The following is a 20147-nucleotide window of genomic DNA, read 5'->3' on the forward strand; positions in this document are numbered from 1 at the left end:
GCCGTGGGACCTCAAGTAAATTTGCTGAGCATAGGGCCATTTTAGCTACATAAAAAGGGACACTCTCACAGATGACTATAATTGGCTCTTCTGTAAGCAGCACTACAAAGAGAGCCGAGGACTGGCTTAGTATGGAGCGCGAGCCAAACATGCTGTCTCTCAAATGGCCCATCTCTTAAAGTGACGTGCTGCTAGGAGGGCAGAATTACACAGTGGCAGGCAACGAGGCTCAGCACATACCTGCTGTGTGCCACTTTGAAATCTGCATTTTAACTAAAGAGGTAATGCGTTACAGGCTTTAATGTTCTCCTTGTGCATGACATCCTGCACATGTATACAAGCTCAACAAGACCAGTGTTGATACTTTGAGACTGTACAGCGTATGAAACAGAGTGCATAAATCAGCCTGTTTCGAATACACAGAATGACACAAGTAAGCTTCAGACTGCACCATACCAGCTATAATGAGCACCAAAATACCAACAATAGGAGACAAAGCCTTTCAAAATTACATTTTGGAGCAAATAGGTAGCTCATTAGATAGAAGGCAAGAACACAATATAGCAGTGGAAATGACTGCAGTTTCTTCTGATACAAGTAAACAGACTAATAAGCCTCATGAAATGAAACAGAGGAGGACAGGCAATTGTTTATAATGCAAAACTTCTAAAAGAAATTGGCTGCATGATATAGAAAGTCAGCTTATTTTTTGACCTTAGATGTCCTGAATATTGAAAAGAATAAATAAGACGCTACATGAAGTGCCCTATGATCATTAATTTAAACTCAAACTCAAAATGTTACAGCTTTCAGAAGCCAAAGAAAAAGATTTAATGAAGCATACACAATGCACATGCTATAAGAAGAACACCAAGACAGTGGTGGAGTGCTCAGCAAACAGTCCTCACTTATTTTAGCTCGGGTTACTTCCTATCCAGTTTGTTCAAACCAAAAAATACATGATTTGGAGTGGGCAGGTCTAAATCTGAGCCTGGGTGACCCATCAAATATCAAATTCTTCTGTACAATGATATTTATAACTGAACACCTCCAAGTGTTGCACATTTAAAAAAAAAGCTTTGCAGTTAAAACAAATGAGGCTCATTTTGTTATTTATGCAATCTAAATGGCTTAAGAGTCAGCATCACATTAAGCATAGTACTGCACACAGCAATGAAACAGTTATCAATTCACTCTGCCTCATTAGAAATACACTTCTGAATAATATTGTAATATTGAAACATCTCTTACAAGCATATTCAAGGTAAAAAATACAAATAGATTTGTATTATTTTCTCAAACAGCATAGCTTACTTTGTGTAAAAGCATTCATAAAGCATTCCTTGTAAAATATGATTACGTATGAGCAATTAAAATGTGGACTGGAGCGTGCATTACTTAGATAATACAAAAAAAGGCATAGAAAAACAAAAATCGTTCCGATCACGCCCGCGGGATACTTTTCCAAATGTAAATACAATAGGTCTCTAATGCCAAGGCGTTTTATTTAAGTATTGTCTGGCTGTTTGCGAAAAGCTGAGGGCTAAGCCGAGTTTAGAAAAGAAAACAATTGGAACAACTCCACCTTTTGGTAAAGCGGCGCACATGCAGCACGGGGAATTGGAATTCTAAATAGGAAATCCACCCATTCTTAAAGAGTGAATGAGCACCTCTCCGTCTGGCGACGATCGGGCTGGCGCACACACACACGCGCACACAAATGTGTTTCACTACTAAAAACAACATTTGGGTGAAAGTGTTTGAAGAACTGTGTACGTGGGGACCCTGAGCTGCTTAGAATATACAGTATATTTTTGTACAATACTGTATTTCCTGTGTGATTGCATAGTTTTAAGATTTTTCTCCGTCTTAATTCTATCTATATATTTCCCTTAAATTGATGCAATGAAAGAAATATAATTAGTTGAAATATGTCTTTTTCCTTCTTTTGGAATAGGGATTTGGGTTTACTTAACATTTTAACGGGGTAAGACATTATGCAGTCCAAGATATATGGAGACAGAGAACATCAGAGAACCCCTATAGATAGATAGATAGATAGATAGATAGATAGATAGATAGATAGATAGATAGATAGATAGATAGATAGATATTTTTTTGAATTAAACTAGCATTTAAAATCGAATTCAATGTTATGCAATGCTTCGTAACACTCATTTAGCCACCGTCCGCGGATATCTTGGTGTTGCTACTTTGAACCGTCACGAACATAATCGGTCACCGCCGCGTAGTTGGCTGCCAATACTTCTTTCTGCTATTAATGATCAACATTAAAGAGACAAACACTTTGATAGCACGAAGGATAAATTAAACTCGTACAACAATGACTGGAATTAGAATAAACACAGGAATAAACAGTCATGGGAGTGAAAATGGTGTCTTGCTTATGCTAAATACGGAAAATTGAGGACTATTTAAGGCACTTCCGAATATTATGAACTTACACCGCCCGCACATGAACAATGAGCTGAAGATGCTAAAAAAAACAATAAAAACAGCAATAATAATAATAATAAATCCTACGCCACCAGCACAAATATTTTCAAACCGGTAACTATTATTAACAAGGGCAGAAAAAGTACCTCTCATTATCCAGTCGGTGGAGAATGAAAAAGTGGCCAGAACAACACGCTGTGCTGATAATTTTCTAATTTGAATAATTTGAAGAAAGCACAATCTATGCATAATTACTATTATTATTGCTGTTGTATTATTTTTAAAAAATATTCCTAAATTCACGCTCACTTAAGAGTTAAAACAACATACAAAGCTACAAGTATCCCTATATGGTTTAATGCTTGTTGTCTCATCGATTCAGGTCTGAATCATTTTCTGAAGTAAAATCTTAGAGATTCGAGTTGTCTTATTTCTATAAAATAGCAGAGCCTCCTCCTTGTGTCTGTAACCATTTTAAATACCAGGTATATGTTTGTTCTGAAATTTCTACCAGTAGCAGAGCTGGCAAATTGCATCTGAGTGATGTTAAGCGGTTATCTACACCACTTTTTAAATTATAACTCAAATATAATATATTTAAGTAATAAATATTAATAGATAATAAATAATATTGTGTTTGTTCCCCTAGAACCATGCAAATTTGAAAATGTATTTTTGAAATGTAATAATGCTCTACGATAAATATGCATATATATATATATATATATATATATATATATATATATATATATATATATATATATATATATATATATATATATATTGTATATAGTTAATGACATTTGGGGAAAATGTAGATATGAAAGACACTATGATAGATAGATAGATAGATAGATAGATAGATAGATAGATAGATAGATAGATAGATAGATAGATAGATAGATAGATAGATAGATAGATAGATAGATAGAAATGCATAAGCCTCCTCCAGGCGATCCGTTAGCCCGTTAACCCGAGCACAATAAAACCAAGCAGTAAAAGTGTCCAGACAGTTAGAACAGCGTGTGCTTCATTTAGCTGAAGCCGTGACAAAAAGATTTGGTGGAAATCCAGCCTGTCTGCAGATCAATGGGGTTTCCTGTGGTATTTTTGATAATATCTCCCACCTGTAAAGCCTGTTAAAAACTGTTGCGTTTTGGAATCAAGTGCAAATGCATGAATTCGAATGTTAAACGAAAGAAAGAAAAGGAAAAAGAAAAAAGCCAGCGATGTGAAACCTGTTGGAGATAAGCGATTTCTGCACATTTTGGACCGATTTAATACATACTTTTGCGCACGATCTTAATGTGGAAGCCTTTCGCTAGTAAAGAAGTGTGGTGAAACTTACACTGCTGTTATGGCCAGACCAGAGCACCATGGCTTGGTTGTGAGCCGAATCCCCGGTGAGGGCGAAGGTGCTGCTGACGACTTTCAGCTCCTCGTGCTTAGGAAGGGTCACTTTTCCGTCTTCCCTGGTCCATTTCCCCTCGGTTCTACTCATCCTCTGACCGTCTAGAGAAGGATTGCTAATTTTTCTGGTATCCGACTGCTTTCCATCCAGTAAACTCTCGCTCCAATCGCCATTCTCGGGGCTGCTCCTTTTTAATCTCCGCTGCTCGGTGTCCTTTCCAAATTTCGAGGTTTCGGTTACAAAAAGTTTCTTACGTTTAAAATCTTTGTTCTCTCCAACCTGCTCTTGGTCCTTTGTTTTGATCGACAGGCTAACACTGTCGCTTTGAGCCGAGGGGGTTTCGTCCGCTAAACCGGGATCTGACACTTTGTCATGGAGCTCACCCTCCGCTGCAAGGGGCATCATCTCAGCTGTGCCCTGCTGCGTTACGACCTGGGCAGCATCATCCGCATCATCACCCGAGGTAGGTGTTAAACGAGAAGCCCGGCCACTAGATATCTTTTGTGGGGACCCCCAAGCTTTTGGAAACGCTTTCCCTGGCTCCCAGACATCCATCCGCAAGTCCATCCGTAATCCCCCCCGACGCAGCGCTATCGGAGACGGGCACGCTGTGCAAGTTATATCAGCGCTAGTAATACACGGCAAAGAAACGAAAATCAGAAGCCAGGTCCAGCGAGCCAATGCTCCTCTTTCCATCGCTGCAAAAAATCGGAAGGTCTTCTCTTTGCAGTTGATGCTTGCTCGTGTTTTACCGAGAGAGCTCAACTCCCTGGAAGTTGGGAGGTTGTTGCCGTATCTGCTGTAGTCTCGGTTTTTTTAAAAAAGTGCTTTTCAGGGAAACTGTGCACGTTCAAGGATTTGATCAAGTGAGCCACCACGCGGGGGAGGAGCTGAACTGTAGCCAAAGCTTCGGAGGCGAGAGGAAGAGCAGAGACTGAGAGCGAGCCGGCGAGCGCTGCTGAGGCTGCAGCACCTGTTCGGTGAGGAGGCAACCAGTGCGCGGCTGTCTGGGGCTTCCTGATCACATAGTTAATGAGGATGGGTATTTCTGTCATCGCCTACTGCGATGCTACCAAATTAAAGCAATAAAAGGGGGAGGGGGATATGGCAGGATAAAGCCTGACCCTAAATCCTTCGCCGAATGTATCTTGTCTCAATTCAAATTCTAACTGCATCCAGCATTTAAATGACGCCATTTGAAACTCATCATTGCGCACGGGCGAGGTATTTATATTAAACGGAATGTGCAAGCATCTTTTTTTCCCCTCTCATTCGGTTTTGTTTCAGGATATAACCGAGGCGGCAGTCACAATAAGTGACAGATAAGAGCTGATTGCCGTTATATAAAGGAAGGGATGCGATCTGCGAGCCTCACAGCGTACAGACACGAGGGTAATGCGACTGAATAGTTAATGTCTGTCGGTTGGTATTGTGTTATTCTTGTTATGTAAGTCTTTGAGCGGCTGCTTCGTTCTCTCTCCTAGTGCAAATTAAAAAAAAAGGTTATTAAATGGGAAAAGTAAGAAATGCCACAGTCTGTTTGCTATTGCTTCGGCAATCTGTGTCGTTTTGCATTGGCTTATGTCAGCTGATGCTGCGGCGGCGGATGATATTAACCTTTCCAAGGCAAAGCCGTTTGCAACATTTGTGGATATCAAAACCGAATTATTTTCGGAAATCCGATTAATCTCATCGGCTTCCTCCTGTTGCACTCTTAAGTGGATATAAGCAGGCTTTGTGAAAACTTTTTGATTTTTTTTTTTAAATCGTATCAAAATTTGACACATGGTTTGAAACAGGCAACGCTTCTCAAGAAAAGGAAAACAATGTGTATAATTGTGAAAAAACGACAATCATCTTGGATGATCTTTCATTTGGGGAACCCGTGCGTTGTCCGAGTGTAAGTTTAAAGACTGAATATCAATCAATTATCTCTATTTTTATATAAAATGTTGCCTATCTAGTAGTAGCCTAATGGTAATTGGTAAACGAGCGCTTCGAGATATTCACGCGGACTGAGGCTTGCGTTAGAATTTGCGCCTCCCTTATTCATTTGAATCATAGATGGCGTTAAATTTAGAGAAGGCTAATTAAGGCAGGGGGGCGTTTTGCGAATAAATAGTGGGAGATGGAGCATTGCTTTTATAAATGAGCAAGGACCGAGCTGGAGCCGTCTACTGTGAACCGCCGAGTTTCATCAGCGGCATAGTGAGTTCGCGTCTGCACGAGGAGCTGTGGGATTATTTGGGTGTCGGAGCACAGTTGGGGCCTTGACTGGATTCTGGCGAGGAGAGTTAACAGTTTAACCTGGAGTTCTTCTCTAAAGAGCTGGGAAGTCACATCTTGGGGCTCCCTGCGTTTTGTTTTATATAAGTGTACCATTGAGTCTTCTCCAGCTTGCTGCTTAAGTGGATCACATTGTAAACTTTAGGATATTCTCAAACTTCCACAACACATTTCAAGAGGGCAAACAGTTAAATGTGGCTATGGCGTTCCTCCCCTGACACTGGATTTGTCATGGCGCAGCTCTAATCACTTTGATGCCTTTATAATTACCTTGAGAGGAAAAAAAAAGCATCTAGACACTGGAAGCACATGCTAAATCTGCACAGATAATGACCATGTCTGACTCCGACTCTCGTGGCTGAGGTTGAGAGACTTCTTTTATCTTAGATCCGAAAGTACTTAAGGTGCTAGGGCATAGCCCGAAGGAAGTACTTCCAGGTAAATCGGAAGTACCCATCATATATGGATTGTTAACCCCTTCATCTCCCCCTGGCAGCCCCCACAGAACACCACAGGGCTGCACCAAGGCATTACAGGATCCAGCATGCCCTGCAGGAGTCTGTGTGGGAACTTTAAACCAGGGAGGTTGCCACCTAACATCCTGGGGGAGGAAATGTACTGAATCGAATGTCCTCCCCAGGCCTTCCATTATACAGGCTTCCCGGCCAGGTATTATCCTTAGATCTAACCCAGCCGGGGTGCCAGTGTATTCCTACTGGCATTGAAATCCTATTCCTGTCTTCTGGGAGAAATGGGGTTTTCTTTGCCCAATTTTTTGGAGTGACATAGGTCTGGTCTCTTGTCCGGTTAAGGAATCGTCCTCCTTCCTGGTGGGAACACATGCCCATGTATATTGTCCATCACATCATATATATTCTCAGAAACTCCACACAGAGCCATAGCAAGGTTTGGGACAGCCACCCATATAATTGGTATGCTGGCTGCAAAGTTGTGAATATGTTATACAGCAATAATATATACAAAACGAGTCCAAAACAGAACTGAGGGAATAGGGAAAAGGTGGAGGCTTTTAAAGGGGAAAACAGGAAGTGATGTCAAAGGGGTCGAGCCTGGATGTGACATCATAGGGGCCGAAGTCGGCAAGGTCTTCTTCCATAGGCTCTGACCCAGAAGTGATGTCAAGAGGGCCATGTGGAATCTTCCATGAATGGTCTGCAGGAAAGGGAGAAGAGTCAGTGCACTCTGCCACATCCCGGTCTGATTTGGAATTGCTATTACTCAAGCCCTTTAGTTTCCTCCCATGTGCACGTGTGTGACAAGGCCCCCTCAGCCCAGACCCATTGGGTCAGGCGACCGTGACCAAGAGGTTATGAACCCTAGAAAGAGCATCAGCATTGGCGTGAAGAGTGCCCTGATGATGAATGTGTGAAAACTTGTATGGCTGCAGATCAAGAAACCACCTGGGGCCTCATGTATAATGCCGTGCGTAGAACTCGCACTATAACATGGCGTAAGCACAAAAGCCGAAATGTGCTTACGCACAGAAAAATCCAGATGCAGGAATCTGTGCGCATCTAACTTCCACGCCTTCCGCTACATAAATCCCGATCAGCGTGAAAACTAACGCCGGCACGCCAAGATTTTGTAACGCCCCAAATCCTCCCAGAATTACGCCTATTTGAATATGCAAATCAATATAAATCGCCCTTAAGCGCAGCCTTCTGTGAAAAGACAATGGGAAAAGCACGGGGAAAATATAAGAATTTCAGCGAATACCAAGTGGAGGCAAAGGAAAAACATACTATTTGTTCAAATAAACCGTGGTATAATCAACAAAATGAAGTTGATCGAGTGACATAGCGTGTTGGAGAAACTTGAAAGCTCACATTCACAAAATCGCACAGTGCCGGAAATAAAAAGAAGTCACATATCAAAGTTGCCGTGAAAAGAAGAGTTGTAAGCCCACTGTCTGAGTGTCATATGAAAGTTTATTAGGGTACAGAGAAAAAAGGCACACGGTGGGGAAAAAGCACGAAATGTCAACTTTAATCTCGAATTTTCCACTTTAATCACGTAGTTTATTTTGTCATTTAGTAGAACATTATAAACTTCATCTTAAAATCGTTTAATTAACCAGTTTCTCAAAATTACATCGTAATTAAAGTAGCACGTTAAATGCTTTGTTTTGTATTTGATCTTCTACTGTATGTGATCTATGTGTGTGAATCACTACTTGCTTCTTAAACTGGCTCTCTTCCTCCAACTGGACACAGAGTCCATTACATTTGTGATATTACAGCTCTCTGAATAACTAAAATACTGAGATGTATATGTGATGTCATTTTCATGATGATAGGAGCTAAAGCACATTATTAAACATGTGTTTCATGAGCCTCATGCTCATGACAAGCATTTATCTTTTGTCGAAATTTGTCGCTGCGTTTTTAGCTGTGTTGTTATTTTCTTTCTGTTTTATATTCAATATATATTGGCGTGCGCACAAGAGTCCTTGCTTTTCTTTCCCAAGTAACCGATCGCCACACAATCAGCTCTGTAATAGACGTTAAGCCATCTGTAAGCTTAGCGCCGATTCTTCAAAACGCTTAAAGAACATTGAAATATCTTCGTAGTACATGTTTAATTATTCTATCCTTCACGACACTCCCAGTGAAGAATATAGATTATTTAAATGAAGTTAAAGTTTTATGTGTATAATTTAACAAACATATTTTGCTGCATTTCACCTTAAAATGATATCGCATCATATGTAAATACGCGCTTTATAAAGTGGCCCAGGTTGTGAGATATTGTAACTGTAGTGCAAGTTTACAGTGAGGTGATTGTACTTATAAGTACAAACCGTTCTACAAGGAGCAATTGATTGAGTGCATTTAAAGTTCTTGGGATTAAACTGTTTCTGAACCGCGAGGTCCGTACAGGAAAGGCTTTAAAACGTTTTGCAGTGGCTGAGACAGCGTGTCCTTAAAGCTGTATACCGATAATTCTCTTTCCGATCAGCTGCTGCTGTGATTCACACTCAGATACAGTGATATAAATACTCCGAGTCGTGCAGTGAGAGCAATATGGAAAAAGATGATCCGCTGTGGCAACTCCTAACGGGAGGAGCTGAAAGAAGAAGAAGAAGAAGAAGTAGAAGAAGAAGAAGAAGTAGTGAGAGTAACAACGCTAAAGCAGTTATGGTATTTGGAATACTATGGCTGTTCCCTGGACCATTATATTGTTACGAGTTAATTAGAATCAGATGCATTACACTAATAAACAATATGCGGTTAGTTTCTGTGTATTTATAAAGCCGTGTCATGAAAATAATGAGTAATCACACAAGAACAGTACCATTGCTTTGACGCTGGGTGCCGCCAGTTTGCAAAACCGAGCGGAGAACTTGCGTACGACAAGGCATGAGGTACCGTGGAAAAGTGCGTGGCTTTACGCCAAGTGTAGGTTTTATACATCGCGATTTGAACGTGGAAAAGTTCTTACGCAACATTTCTGTGCGTACGCACCGTTTATACATGAGGCCCCTGGTGATCCGCGGATTTGACTCTTTTTGCAGAGCCATCCACTGCAAAGGTGCATGGTCCGTGACAAGGGTGAATTTCCGGCCCAACAGGTAGTACCTCAGCTGAGTAATTGCCAATTTAATTGCCAAAGCACCTCTCTCCACCGCCGCATACCTGGTCTCCCGGTCCAACAATTTCTGGCTCAGGATCATGATAGGGTGTTCCACACCATTGACACTTGGCTCAGCATGGTCCCCAGGCCTGTGTCCGAAGCGTCCATCTGGAGGATAAAAGGTAAAGAAAAGTTAGGTGCTTTCAAAACAGGTGCAGACGTAAGGGCTTGCTACAAGTCACTGAATGCAGCGCCTGTCTTGTCAGTTCATACCACAATATTTGGGGCCTTCTTTGTCAAATCAGTCAAGTGCGCCACTCTTTCTGAGAACCGGGGCACAAACCGGCAGTAGTACACCGCCAGCCCAAGAAAGGCTTGGAACTGCTGCTTGGTTAATGGATGGGGCCATTTCAAAATGGCATCTACTTTGGAGCACTGTGGCTTCACGGTACCCCGACCCACCAGGTAGCCTAAATACTTTGCTTCGCTCAATCCAAAGAAACATTTCTTCGAATTAATCTGAATTCCGGCCTCACCAAGTGTCCGCAATACCGCTTTTACCTGCTGTAGGTGTTCCTTCCATGTGCTGGAATAGATGACCACGTCATCCAGGTAGGCAGCAGTTTATGAGTTATGGGGCCTGAGCACTTTGTCCATCAGACGCTGAAAAGTTGCCAGATCCCTGTGTAATCCAAATAGAAGGACACAATAGTGCCAGTGTCCGCTAGGGGTACTAAACACAGTCTTAACCTTTGCCGAGTCCATTAAAGGAACCTGCCAGTACCCCTTTGTCATGTCAAGCGTGGTCAAACACTGAGCTTGTCCTAGCCTCTCAAGGAGGTCGTCCACTCATGGCATTGGATAAGCATCGAATTGGGAGACTTGATTAAGCCAACAAAAAGTCATTGCAAAACCTCCAACTCCCATCAGGCTTACTGATCAAGGCGATGGGACTGGACCAGGGACTATGACTTTCCTCTATTACTCCTAGTTCCAGCATGTGCTTGATCTCAAGCTCCACTTCAACTCTTTTTGCCTCGGGAAGGCGATACAGACGTTCTCAGACTAAAACCCCAGGATCTGTCACAATGTCATGCTCAATCAGAGAGGTCTTCCTGGGGTTTTCACTCACTACCTCCGGAATGGACAGGATAAGTGTTTCCAGCTCCCATCACTGTCTGGGACTTAAATCCGCACCGAGGTTAAGGCTACTCGCGTGAGCAAAGAGTGAGTGGGGCTGACCAGAGGAAGGATCAGGATCCCTATCCTTCCACAGTTTCAGCAGATTAACATGGTAAACCCACTTCCTCGGCCGGTGATTGGGTTGACTCACCAAATGGTCGACGAGTCCTTTCTTCTCCTTAGCTTCATATGGACCTAGCCAATGGGCTAGTAACTTAGAGTGGGAGGTAGGTACTAGGACCATGACCCAGTCTCCCTGGCGGAACTCCTGGAGAGATGTGCCACGGTTGTAATATCGGACCTGTGCTGCTTGTGTCTCTTCCATGTGGCTTTTAAGGAGAGGCCGAATTTTACCAAATCGATTGTGTAATTGTGCGATATACTCCAATATATTTGTAGAGGGAAGAGTCTCTTCTTCACATCCTTTTTTTAAGATATCTAATATGCACCGGGGTTGTTGCACATACAATATTCAAAAGGGGAGAACCCCGTGGAGGCTTGTGGGACTCCCGATAAGCAAAAAGGATGAGGGAAAGGAGCTGATCCCAGTTCCTTCCATCCTCGGTGACCACCTTATGGAGCATTTGTTTGAGTCTGATTGAATCTCTCTACCAAACCGTCGGTTTGAGGATGACATACCGCGGTCTTTAGATGCTTTATTTTAAGTAACTTGGCAGTCTCTTTGAACATCTCCGAGGTAAAAGGCATCCCTTGGTCCATTAGGACTTCCTTAAACCCAGAAGTGGTATGTGTCTCACCGCTTTTAATTTAAGACCAGTCCCGCACCCATATCACTGGATGTGGTGGATTCGGGAGGACAGCCACGGTTAATTTCCGTACCGATCCTCCGCAACTGATTACACAAGTGGCGGACCTGTACCAACGGATTTCTCCATGGACACAGGTTATACTGGTCTTAATATTTAACCACTGTCACGGCAGCACAAACCGGTGGGCAACAATGGTAATGTTGCTGCCGGAATTGAACAAGACTGTGATCTTGTACCCGTTTATGATCACCACACCTGTGTGTGGGACTGCCAACGGGTTAGTCAGAGCACACCAATCCCTCTTCCCCCTCCACCTGCAGGGATGTCGGCACAAGCTCCGGGTTGTACAGGGGGGGCAAAATTTTGGGACATACGCCAGCTGAGCTTGACTAAGGGACGGTTCTGCTCCCCCAGGCTGCGATGCTGTTCCCTGCGACTTAATACGCTTTATTAGACCTTCCATGTTTTGAAAATTTTTACCCCGGACCATGTGGGGGAAACCGCTGGTTAGAGCATTTAAGAGCAGGTAGCAAGCCACCTGTTCCACTGTTTGGTAGGGCTTGTTTTCAACTGGCCATAACCAGTACCCCACTGCAGCCCATGATGACCAGGCTTGCTTGTGGGTTGGCTGCTCTGGGTCGAACCTCCACTTTCATACTTTATTCACCTGCCAGTCTGGGGCACTCCTGGGTGGAAATCAGGGCTCTGCCTTCACAGGGAGGTGGGCACTCTCCGAGAGAGCATAATATGCCCCTTTCACCTCCCCCATCAGGAGCAGCCCAATTCTGTGAGCAACCCCATACACTCCCTGGCCTGCCCAGGCTGTCTAGCTAAGTGTGCCGGGAGCGGAGCCTACACTTGGTCTCTCCGAACCATGGGACACCATCACTGCCTGAAAACTTGACCACAGTACGTTCCCAACTGGGTTCATTGCAGGTCCTGTCCCCTTCTCCTCCGGGATCCATCCATCTTGCCGACTATGCCAATGTCAGAAACTCCACACAGAGCCATAGCAAGGTTTGGGGCAGCCTCCCGTGTAATTGGTATCCTGGCTGCAAAGTCGTGAATATGTTACACAGCACTGATTTGCACAAAACCGAGTCCAAAACAGAACTGAGGAATAGGGAAAAGGTGGAGGCTTTTAAAGGAGAAGACAGGGAGTGAGGTCAAAGGGGTCAGGTTCATAAGAGTCTTCAGTCATAGGCTCGAGCCCGGATGTGACATCATAGGGGCCAGAGCCGGCAAGGTATTCTTCCATAGGCTCGGACCCGGAAGTGATGTCAAGAGGGCCAGGTGGAATCTCACGTGAATGGTCTGCAGGAAATGGAGAAAAATTGTCAGTGCATTCTGCCACATCCCGGTCTGATTTGGAATTGCCCTTACTCAAGCCCTTTAGCTGCCTCCTATGCGCACATGTGTGACAATATATACATCTTGATCCGTTTTTTTTTTTCTATAATTTGCTTGAACAATTCAGTTGATTTTGCAACCTCTCTCATCACGTATCATAGTTCACTTGCATTCCCAATTTATTTGCGCAAATCCAAGAGAGACATAGCAGGCTGAGGGGAGAGGGTTGGGGCCCTCCTCACTTGCGCACCAGCCTCAGGACATATCTTACATCCGCTTAGCTAGCAAACAAGAGAACTACTTAATGGATTTAGTGCTGTTTTTTTTTTTCTAGAGTTTGCTTGAACAATTTGGTTGATTTTGTGACCTCTCTCATTGCCCTAAGTATCATAGTTCGCTTGCAGTACTGATTTATTTGCACAAATCCGAGACAGAGGCTGCGGGCTCAGGTGAGGGAAAGTGTGACGTCAGGAGTGGGGAGTCGGTCTACCTTTTGTGTTTTGGAGCGTAGCTTGCCTCCGCTTAGCTAGCGATACCTTTTCGTTTATTGATTTTTAAAGTTTGTCCTTTTTCACTACTACAAGGGTGGAGCCGTGGGGAATGACTAGTGTATATATATATAAAATCCCCAATGGGAAATTCAAATGAATACCACAGCAAAAACACAGAATACACAGAAAATGATTCAAAGTACAATATAAGACAATAGAATAAAAATGTAATATAATAAATATTATGCTAAAATAACTGTCTTCCTATAGCTTTTGACAGTGGTAAAGGCATTGAACTGCCTAATAAAAGCAGGCAGAAAGGACCCTCACAGGCACTTCTCATTGCACCATTCAGGAATGTGCCTTTGGCTATAAGAATTCCAAGAAAGCACCCCCTGGAGGGAATGGGTAGAATTGATCAGGAAGACATCCAATTTTACTACCATCTTCTTTTATTCCACACCAGTCTTCAGATTAGCCAGGGGCAGATTCTGTAACTTTTGGAGGGTGGAGGGGGTCTTAAGCCCCTGATCTATTAGGCTGAGTTTCTGATTTTTTTTGTCCTTTGTATTTGTAGTTTTATGCATTTATCCGACGAATAGCCCACCCCAATGATTTTTGATTTTATATACATCTTAAATATGTAGAGCAACTCGGTCAACATCCATAAAGGAGGCTAAAACCCTGATATACCACCAAATCCTGAAAACACCTCTGATCAGTCCTGATGCTGGTGCTAACTTTTCTGATACGTTTGTTCGGGTGTGTTGCATTGCCTAAACTCAAATTGAGTTTTGAGTTTCTCCCTAGGAGACCAAAGCATAGAATAATACACTGGATACTATGGCCAGGTTAAACATTTCCAGAAGCTTGCTGCACACGTCATAAAACATGAGTCTCCTTAGAAAGTACAGTCTGCTCTGGCCCTTCTTGTTCAGTGCTGTTGTGTTGCCTGACCAGTCCAGTTTGCTGTTCATATGGACCTCCAGGTACTTGTAGATCTGCACCACATCTGCTTCTCCCATTGTATGGTGGTTGGTGTTCAGGGTTTCTTAAAATGCTGGAAGTCCACCACTAACTCTTTAATCTTGTTGAAGCTGATCTGCAGGGGGTTCTCCCTGCACCACAAGACAGAGTTTTCCAGTAGCCTTCTGTACTCTAACTTACAATATCTCCACAATCGACGAAAGAGCAGTTGTCTGAGATGGCTGGAAGTCTGTTGTTTAGATGGTAAACAGAAAGGGAGACAGAAGGGCTCCTCAGAGTGCCTCAGTGTTACGCAACAGCATAATACCTGAGTCTCCTCAGAAAGTACAGTCTGCATCTTATACAGGGCTACTGGTTTGCCAGACCAGTGCAGTTTTCTATGCATATGGACTCCATGGTACTTGTAGCCCTGCACCACCTCCACTTTCTCCTTCTGGAGGGTGACTGGTTTCGGATGTCCACCACCAACTTTTGTCTTGTTGATGTTAAGCTGCAGGTGGTTCTCCCTACAACACAAGTTAAAGTCCTCCACCAGCCTCCTGTACTCCTGTCTTCTTCATTATTAATTCAACTTTTGATGGAGGTGTCATCTGAGAACTTCTGAGAACGGCCAGAGCAGGTATTATACTAGAAGTCTGATGTGTAGATTTTAAACATGAAGACAAGATTATTCTCTGAGTTGCTCCAGCATTACACACCATCATTCAATTATTATCCAGTTATTACAGTATGTTATTATTTAAAAGCTGGTAGAATAACCAGGCATTTTATTGAAGTATTTTCACAATAATTTTAAAACATCCTCTGCTGTCATAAAAGAATCATGCCAGAGTCGCCACACAGCCAGAAATTGGCATTATTCAATAATGGCACATTTCAAAATTACCCATACAAAAATTATTCATGTCTTAAAACAAAGCATCTTACCAATGAGAAGAATGAAGGGTGTTCCCTGTCATAATCTCATTTATCATTAATGATGCCATAGTGGGTGGGCTATGCCCACATCCTCTTTTGGGATGCAGTTTGTTATAGAAAGATACAGAGCCCATAAAAAAGTATTTAACCCCTTGGAAGTTTTCATACTCTGTTATAATGCAGCACTGAATCAAAATATTTTTTGTTTGTTTTTTTTTTGCACTGATCAACAGAAAAAGGTTCTTTAATGTCAAAGTGAAACACAACACTATAAAGTGACCTAAATTAATTACAAATATAAGTATATAAGCATTCAGTTCCATTTTTGGTTCCTAAAAGACCCATCCACATGATGGTTATATGCAGAAAGAACAATTTATTTATTTAGATCTGTTATGAGGCTCCATACAGTAAGTAACCATAAAAATATGATAACAGGTGTTGAGTTTAAATCCTTGGGATCAACAGTACAGAAAAATGGGGATTGTGGAAGAGAGGTGAAAAAGATAGGGTGGAATGGGTGGAGAAGAGTGTCAGGAGTAATTTGTGACAGATGGGTATCAGCAAGAGTGAAAGGGAAGGTCTACAGGACGGTAGTGAGACCAGCTATGTTATATGGGTTGGAGACGGTGGCACTAACTAGAAAACAGGAGACAGAGCTGGAGGTGGCAGAGTTAAAGATGCTAAGATTTGCCCTGGGTGTGATGAGGATTGACAGGATTAGAAATGAGTACATTAGGGGGTCAGCTCAGATTGAACAGTTGGGAGACAAAGTCAGAGAGGCAAGATTGCGTTGGTTTGGACATATGCAGAGGAGAGATGCTGGGTATATTGGGAAAAGGATGTTAAAGATAGAGCTGCCAGGCAAGAGAAAAAGAGGAAGGCCTAAGAGAAGGTTTATGGATATGGTGAGAGAGGATATGCAGGTGATGGGTGTGGCAGAGCAAGATGCAGAAGACAGGACAATATGGAAAAAGATGATCCGCTGTGGCAACCCCTAACAAGAGCTGCCGAAAGAAGAAGATATTATAACAGGTGTGTGAGATACCAATGGGTCATGAGTTTAGAAAGATTCTTGTTGCATACAATAAGAGCCCAAGTCCAGGTTGCCTTGATCTGTTAATGTCCTGCTAATATCTTGCCATACATAGAAACTTTTGGGTTTTTCCTACATATTAGGAAGTTTTTCAAAGCTGAAGGAACCAGCTTCAAATGCAAAAAACCCTTCCCAGAATGAAATAGTGTTTTGTCAAGCAATAGTTCTATGATGACCCACACAACCCATTAAAGAACTATAAAGTGCTATTACAGAACCATCATTTTTTTGTCCTTCAAGTCGATATTTAGTAGATGTACTTGGCAGCCATGGCAGCCTTGAGTCTGTGGACACAGGTCTCTATCTCTATCAGCTTTACACATCTGGGCGCAGCAATTCTTTTCTATTCTTCTTTGCCTGAGGATTTTCAGTGAAGAGCCTTTCTCAAATCCAGCCATACATTCTCAGCTGGATTGAGATCACTGCCTACATTTATCAGGCATTAGAGAGTAGGAAAAAAGTCCTAACTGGCTGAAAACTCTCAGAGTGATATAAATTTGGTCCTACACAGATGAGTAGGAGTAAAAGCAGTTATCGATTTTCCTCATTTAGGAAGGTACTCTTAACATCACTAGAATGTTGGAGAGCTCACGAGCTGTCCTAACTCACTAGGAGGTGCCAGAAGTTGGTGTTCAGGCAGAGATCAGCACACAAATCCTAGAAGAAGCTGAATGATTTGGAAAAGTTGGAAAACAATGAACTCATAAAAAGATCTCGATCTGGTAAAGACAGAGTAATATTTGCAACAATTCTTGCATGTTAAATGAGTACTCTGTCTATGCTGGCGAAATGAAAGTGATGCTTACATTACATGTAAAATACAGGACTATTTCTGAATATTGCACCAAACTTTGAATGCCCTTATAACTCATAAGGTAATATGCAGAATAATACACCATGTAATGTCATGTTAAAGCAAGTTGCATTTGTGCAAATCAACACAAACATAAAGATCTTTAACCCAAATGTAGATGAGCACACATATGTGAATCACAAGCAGTACGACATTATCAACACACAGGTGGTCATGGGTGCAAACTCTGCTGTAGTAGCCAACATGTTACCCTGAGGATAAGCAGGGCTGGATGGGTGACTGACAGAAAAATGTTACACAAGTATTCTGAGCTCTCCATTTCCCTGGAACATTCCCATTATACTTTACAAGCCAGAGAAGGTTCAAGAAGGCAGATGGAGACTCCCAAAGGCATTGCATAAATTGAGCTTCCTAGATGATAATGGACGATTGTAGAGAGAGGCATGGTATACAACTCTGGAAGATTTTCAAGAACGCTGGAAGTGAGAACTTTTAGCCACGGCTGGATGGATTAACAATTACTTTATGAGGTGTCTCCCATGGCCATAACTGCAGGAAGGTGACTCTTCTGGAAGTCCAGCTGTGGATCCCTCATTGGTAGATAAACATGGCCATTATTGGGCTTTACTCTCATTGGTTGTATGTCTCGGTCTTTCCATCTCGGTGCTCGTTACAGTATTGTTCTTGATGATACTGCAAAGTGGCAACAATTCCATTAAACTTCGCGCAATATCCTATCTTATGATGTTTTTTATCTTCTTTTCCTAATACTGTAATAAATTGTAATTATAATTATTATTATCCATCCATTATCCAACCCACTATATCCTAACCACAGGTTTATGGGGGTCTGCTGGAGCCAGTCCCAAGCTGCCTGGAGGAGTGGAGAAGCTTGCCTGGAGGAGTGGAGAAGAAGATAATAGAAGAAAATAATTGAATTGTGTGATGTTCTGTGCTTTTGGGACTGTGTTGTGCTTGTGGGAAATGGGGAATACAAGGAAGAAAGAAAAGAAAGCTCCTGTGTGCTTGCACTTCTGTCTACTGCGTCTGTCTGTGTCGGGGTTGACTTTCACATATTATTATTATTTTTATCATCTTTGTCATGAAGCCATAGCGTTTGTATCACAACAGTAAGAAAAGTCCTAATGATTTCCAAGGAAACTACAAAACTATAAATGTATGGTGGCCATTTTGCAGCCTAGAATGCTGTAAAATCTTGATGTCCTTGAGCATGAACTCACACTCCTAGCTGGGAGTAGATGTAGGATAATTCATAAATAATGATCGTGTTTTACTCTGAGGTAGGAGAAATTCTTATCCTAGTCAGATTTGTGATGCAATTCCTTGTAGTAATTTTGAGACACCTGACAAATACGGACACTGGACTCCGACTCCCCAACTGGCCCTTCCAAGATATTAACATTATTGCTTTGAAGCCATTCCTGTGCAGCTTTGACATTATGCTTGAGTTCATTGTCTTGCTAGAAAACAAATGATTTCCCAAAGCGCCGTTTTTTTTGCAGTCTGCTTCAGGCTTTCCTCCAGGATTTCCGATATTTTGCCGTGTTAGTTCTTCCTTCTACCTTCACAAGCCTTCCTGGCCCTGCTGCAGAGAGGCATCCCTACAGCATGATGCTGCCACCACTAATTTTACAGTGGGGATGGTGTGTTTTTGGTAATTTGCAGCATTTGTCTTACATCAAATAGTGCATTTATTCTGATGGCTAAAAAGCTTCATTTTATTCTCACCAGACCACAATATTCTTCAGTGTGCTTCCATATACCTTTTGCTGAGATGTCACATACATTTTTCTTTTAGTGGATTTCACTTTCATTCTCCCTTGAAGCTGTGACTTGACTTCAGACAAGTGATCTCTTTGTAACTAATTCTATGTCTTCAAAAGTAATTGGCTGTACCAGTGATGATTTATGTCTGGCATATTAAAGGTGTGAATACTTATGGAATCGTTTGTTGTGTATTTTAAATTTGTAATTAATTCAGACCACTTTGCAACAATCTGTTTTCTCTTTCAGTATCAAAAACCCAAATAAATTCCACTGTTTTTTAATGTTGTATGAAAATGAAATTTGAAAACTTCCAAGGGGATGAATGCTTTTAATAAATAAAGTATATACAGTAAAATCCACTTAATCCATGTTCAGAGTCATCAGTATGTGAAGCCTATACTAGCAGCATTTGCTGCAAGGCAGAAAGGCCCCATTCACAAATATACCTAAACTCATACACGGTCAGGTTGGAATCACCTATTTACTTAACATGGACACCTATAAGATGTCTGATGAAGACTGGAGCACCTGAAAGAAAGCCTGCATGGACAATGATGAGGATTAGGATTCAGTTCCAGGATGCTTTCTCTCTATGGCAGCAATGCCAACAGAAACAACGCTGTATAAAATGAATGGTGTTAAATATAATAATACAGTTTATCAGCAGTGTATACCCTACTTCCAAACCAACAGAAAATGGGTTATAAATTATTTAGGGACAGGACACTATAATGTAAATTTTAAGAAATACTATTTAATCCATCCATCCATTTCATAGTTAATATACTTGTACTGTCCTTTGAATATTTACAATACAATACAATACAGTTTATTTTTGTATAGCCCAAAATCACACAGGAAGTGCCGCAATGGGCTTTAACAGGCCCTGCCTTTTGACAGCCCCCCAGCCTTGACTCTCTGAGAAGACAAGGAAAAACTCCCAATAAAAACCTTGTAGGGAAAAATGGAAGAAACCTCGTGAAAGGCAGTTCAAAGAGAGACC

The 20147-nt window shown here is 42.0% G+C and overlaps 1 protein-coding gene and 1 long non-coding RNA gene across 2 annotated transcripts in view; one reads left to right on the forward strand and one right to left on the reverse strand.

Moving 5' to 3' along the window:
- The window catches only part of sorcs3 (sortilin related VPS10 domain containing receptor 3), a 1218933-nt gene extending 1214014 nt beyond the window's left edge, over nucleotides 1-4919 (reverse strand). The window contains exon 1 of the mRNA XM_039776558.1: nucleotides 3806-4919. Within this exon, the coding sequence (XP_039632492.1) occupies nucleotides 3806-4564 (759 nt within the window). The 5' untranslated portion in view covers nucleotides 4565-4919. The remainder of the gene's footprint in view (nucleotides 1-3805) is intronic.
- Nucleotides 4920-5475: 556 nt separating this feature from the next.
- LOC120519390 lies at nucleotides 5476-19316 on the forward strand. The gene is made up of 2 exons (XR_005631467.1): nucleotides 5476-5768; nucleotides 18195-19316. It is a non-coding gene; the product is annotated as an uncharacterized LOC120519390 (long non-coding RNA).
- The last annotated feature ends 831 nt before the right edge of the window (nucleotides 19317-20147 follow it).

The sequence above is a fragment of the Polypterus senegalus genome, chromosome 1 (assembly GCF_016835505.1).
Source record: "Polypterus senegalus isolate Bchr_013 chromosome 1, ASM1683550v1, whole genome shotgun sequence".
Lineage (NCBI taxonomy): Eukaryota > Metazoa > Chordata > Cladistia > Polypteriformes > Polypteridae > Polypterus > Polypterus senegalus.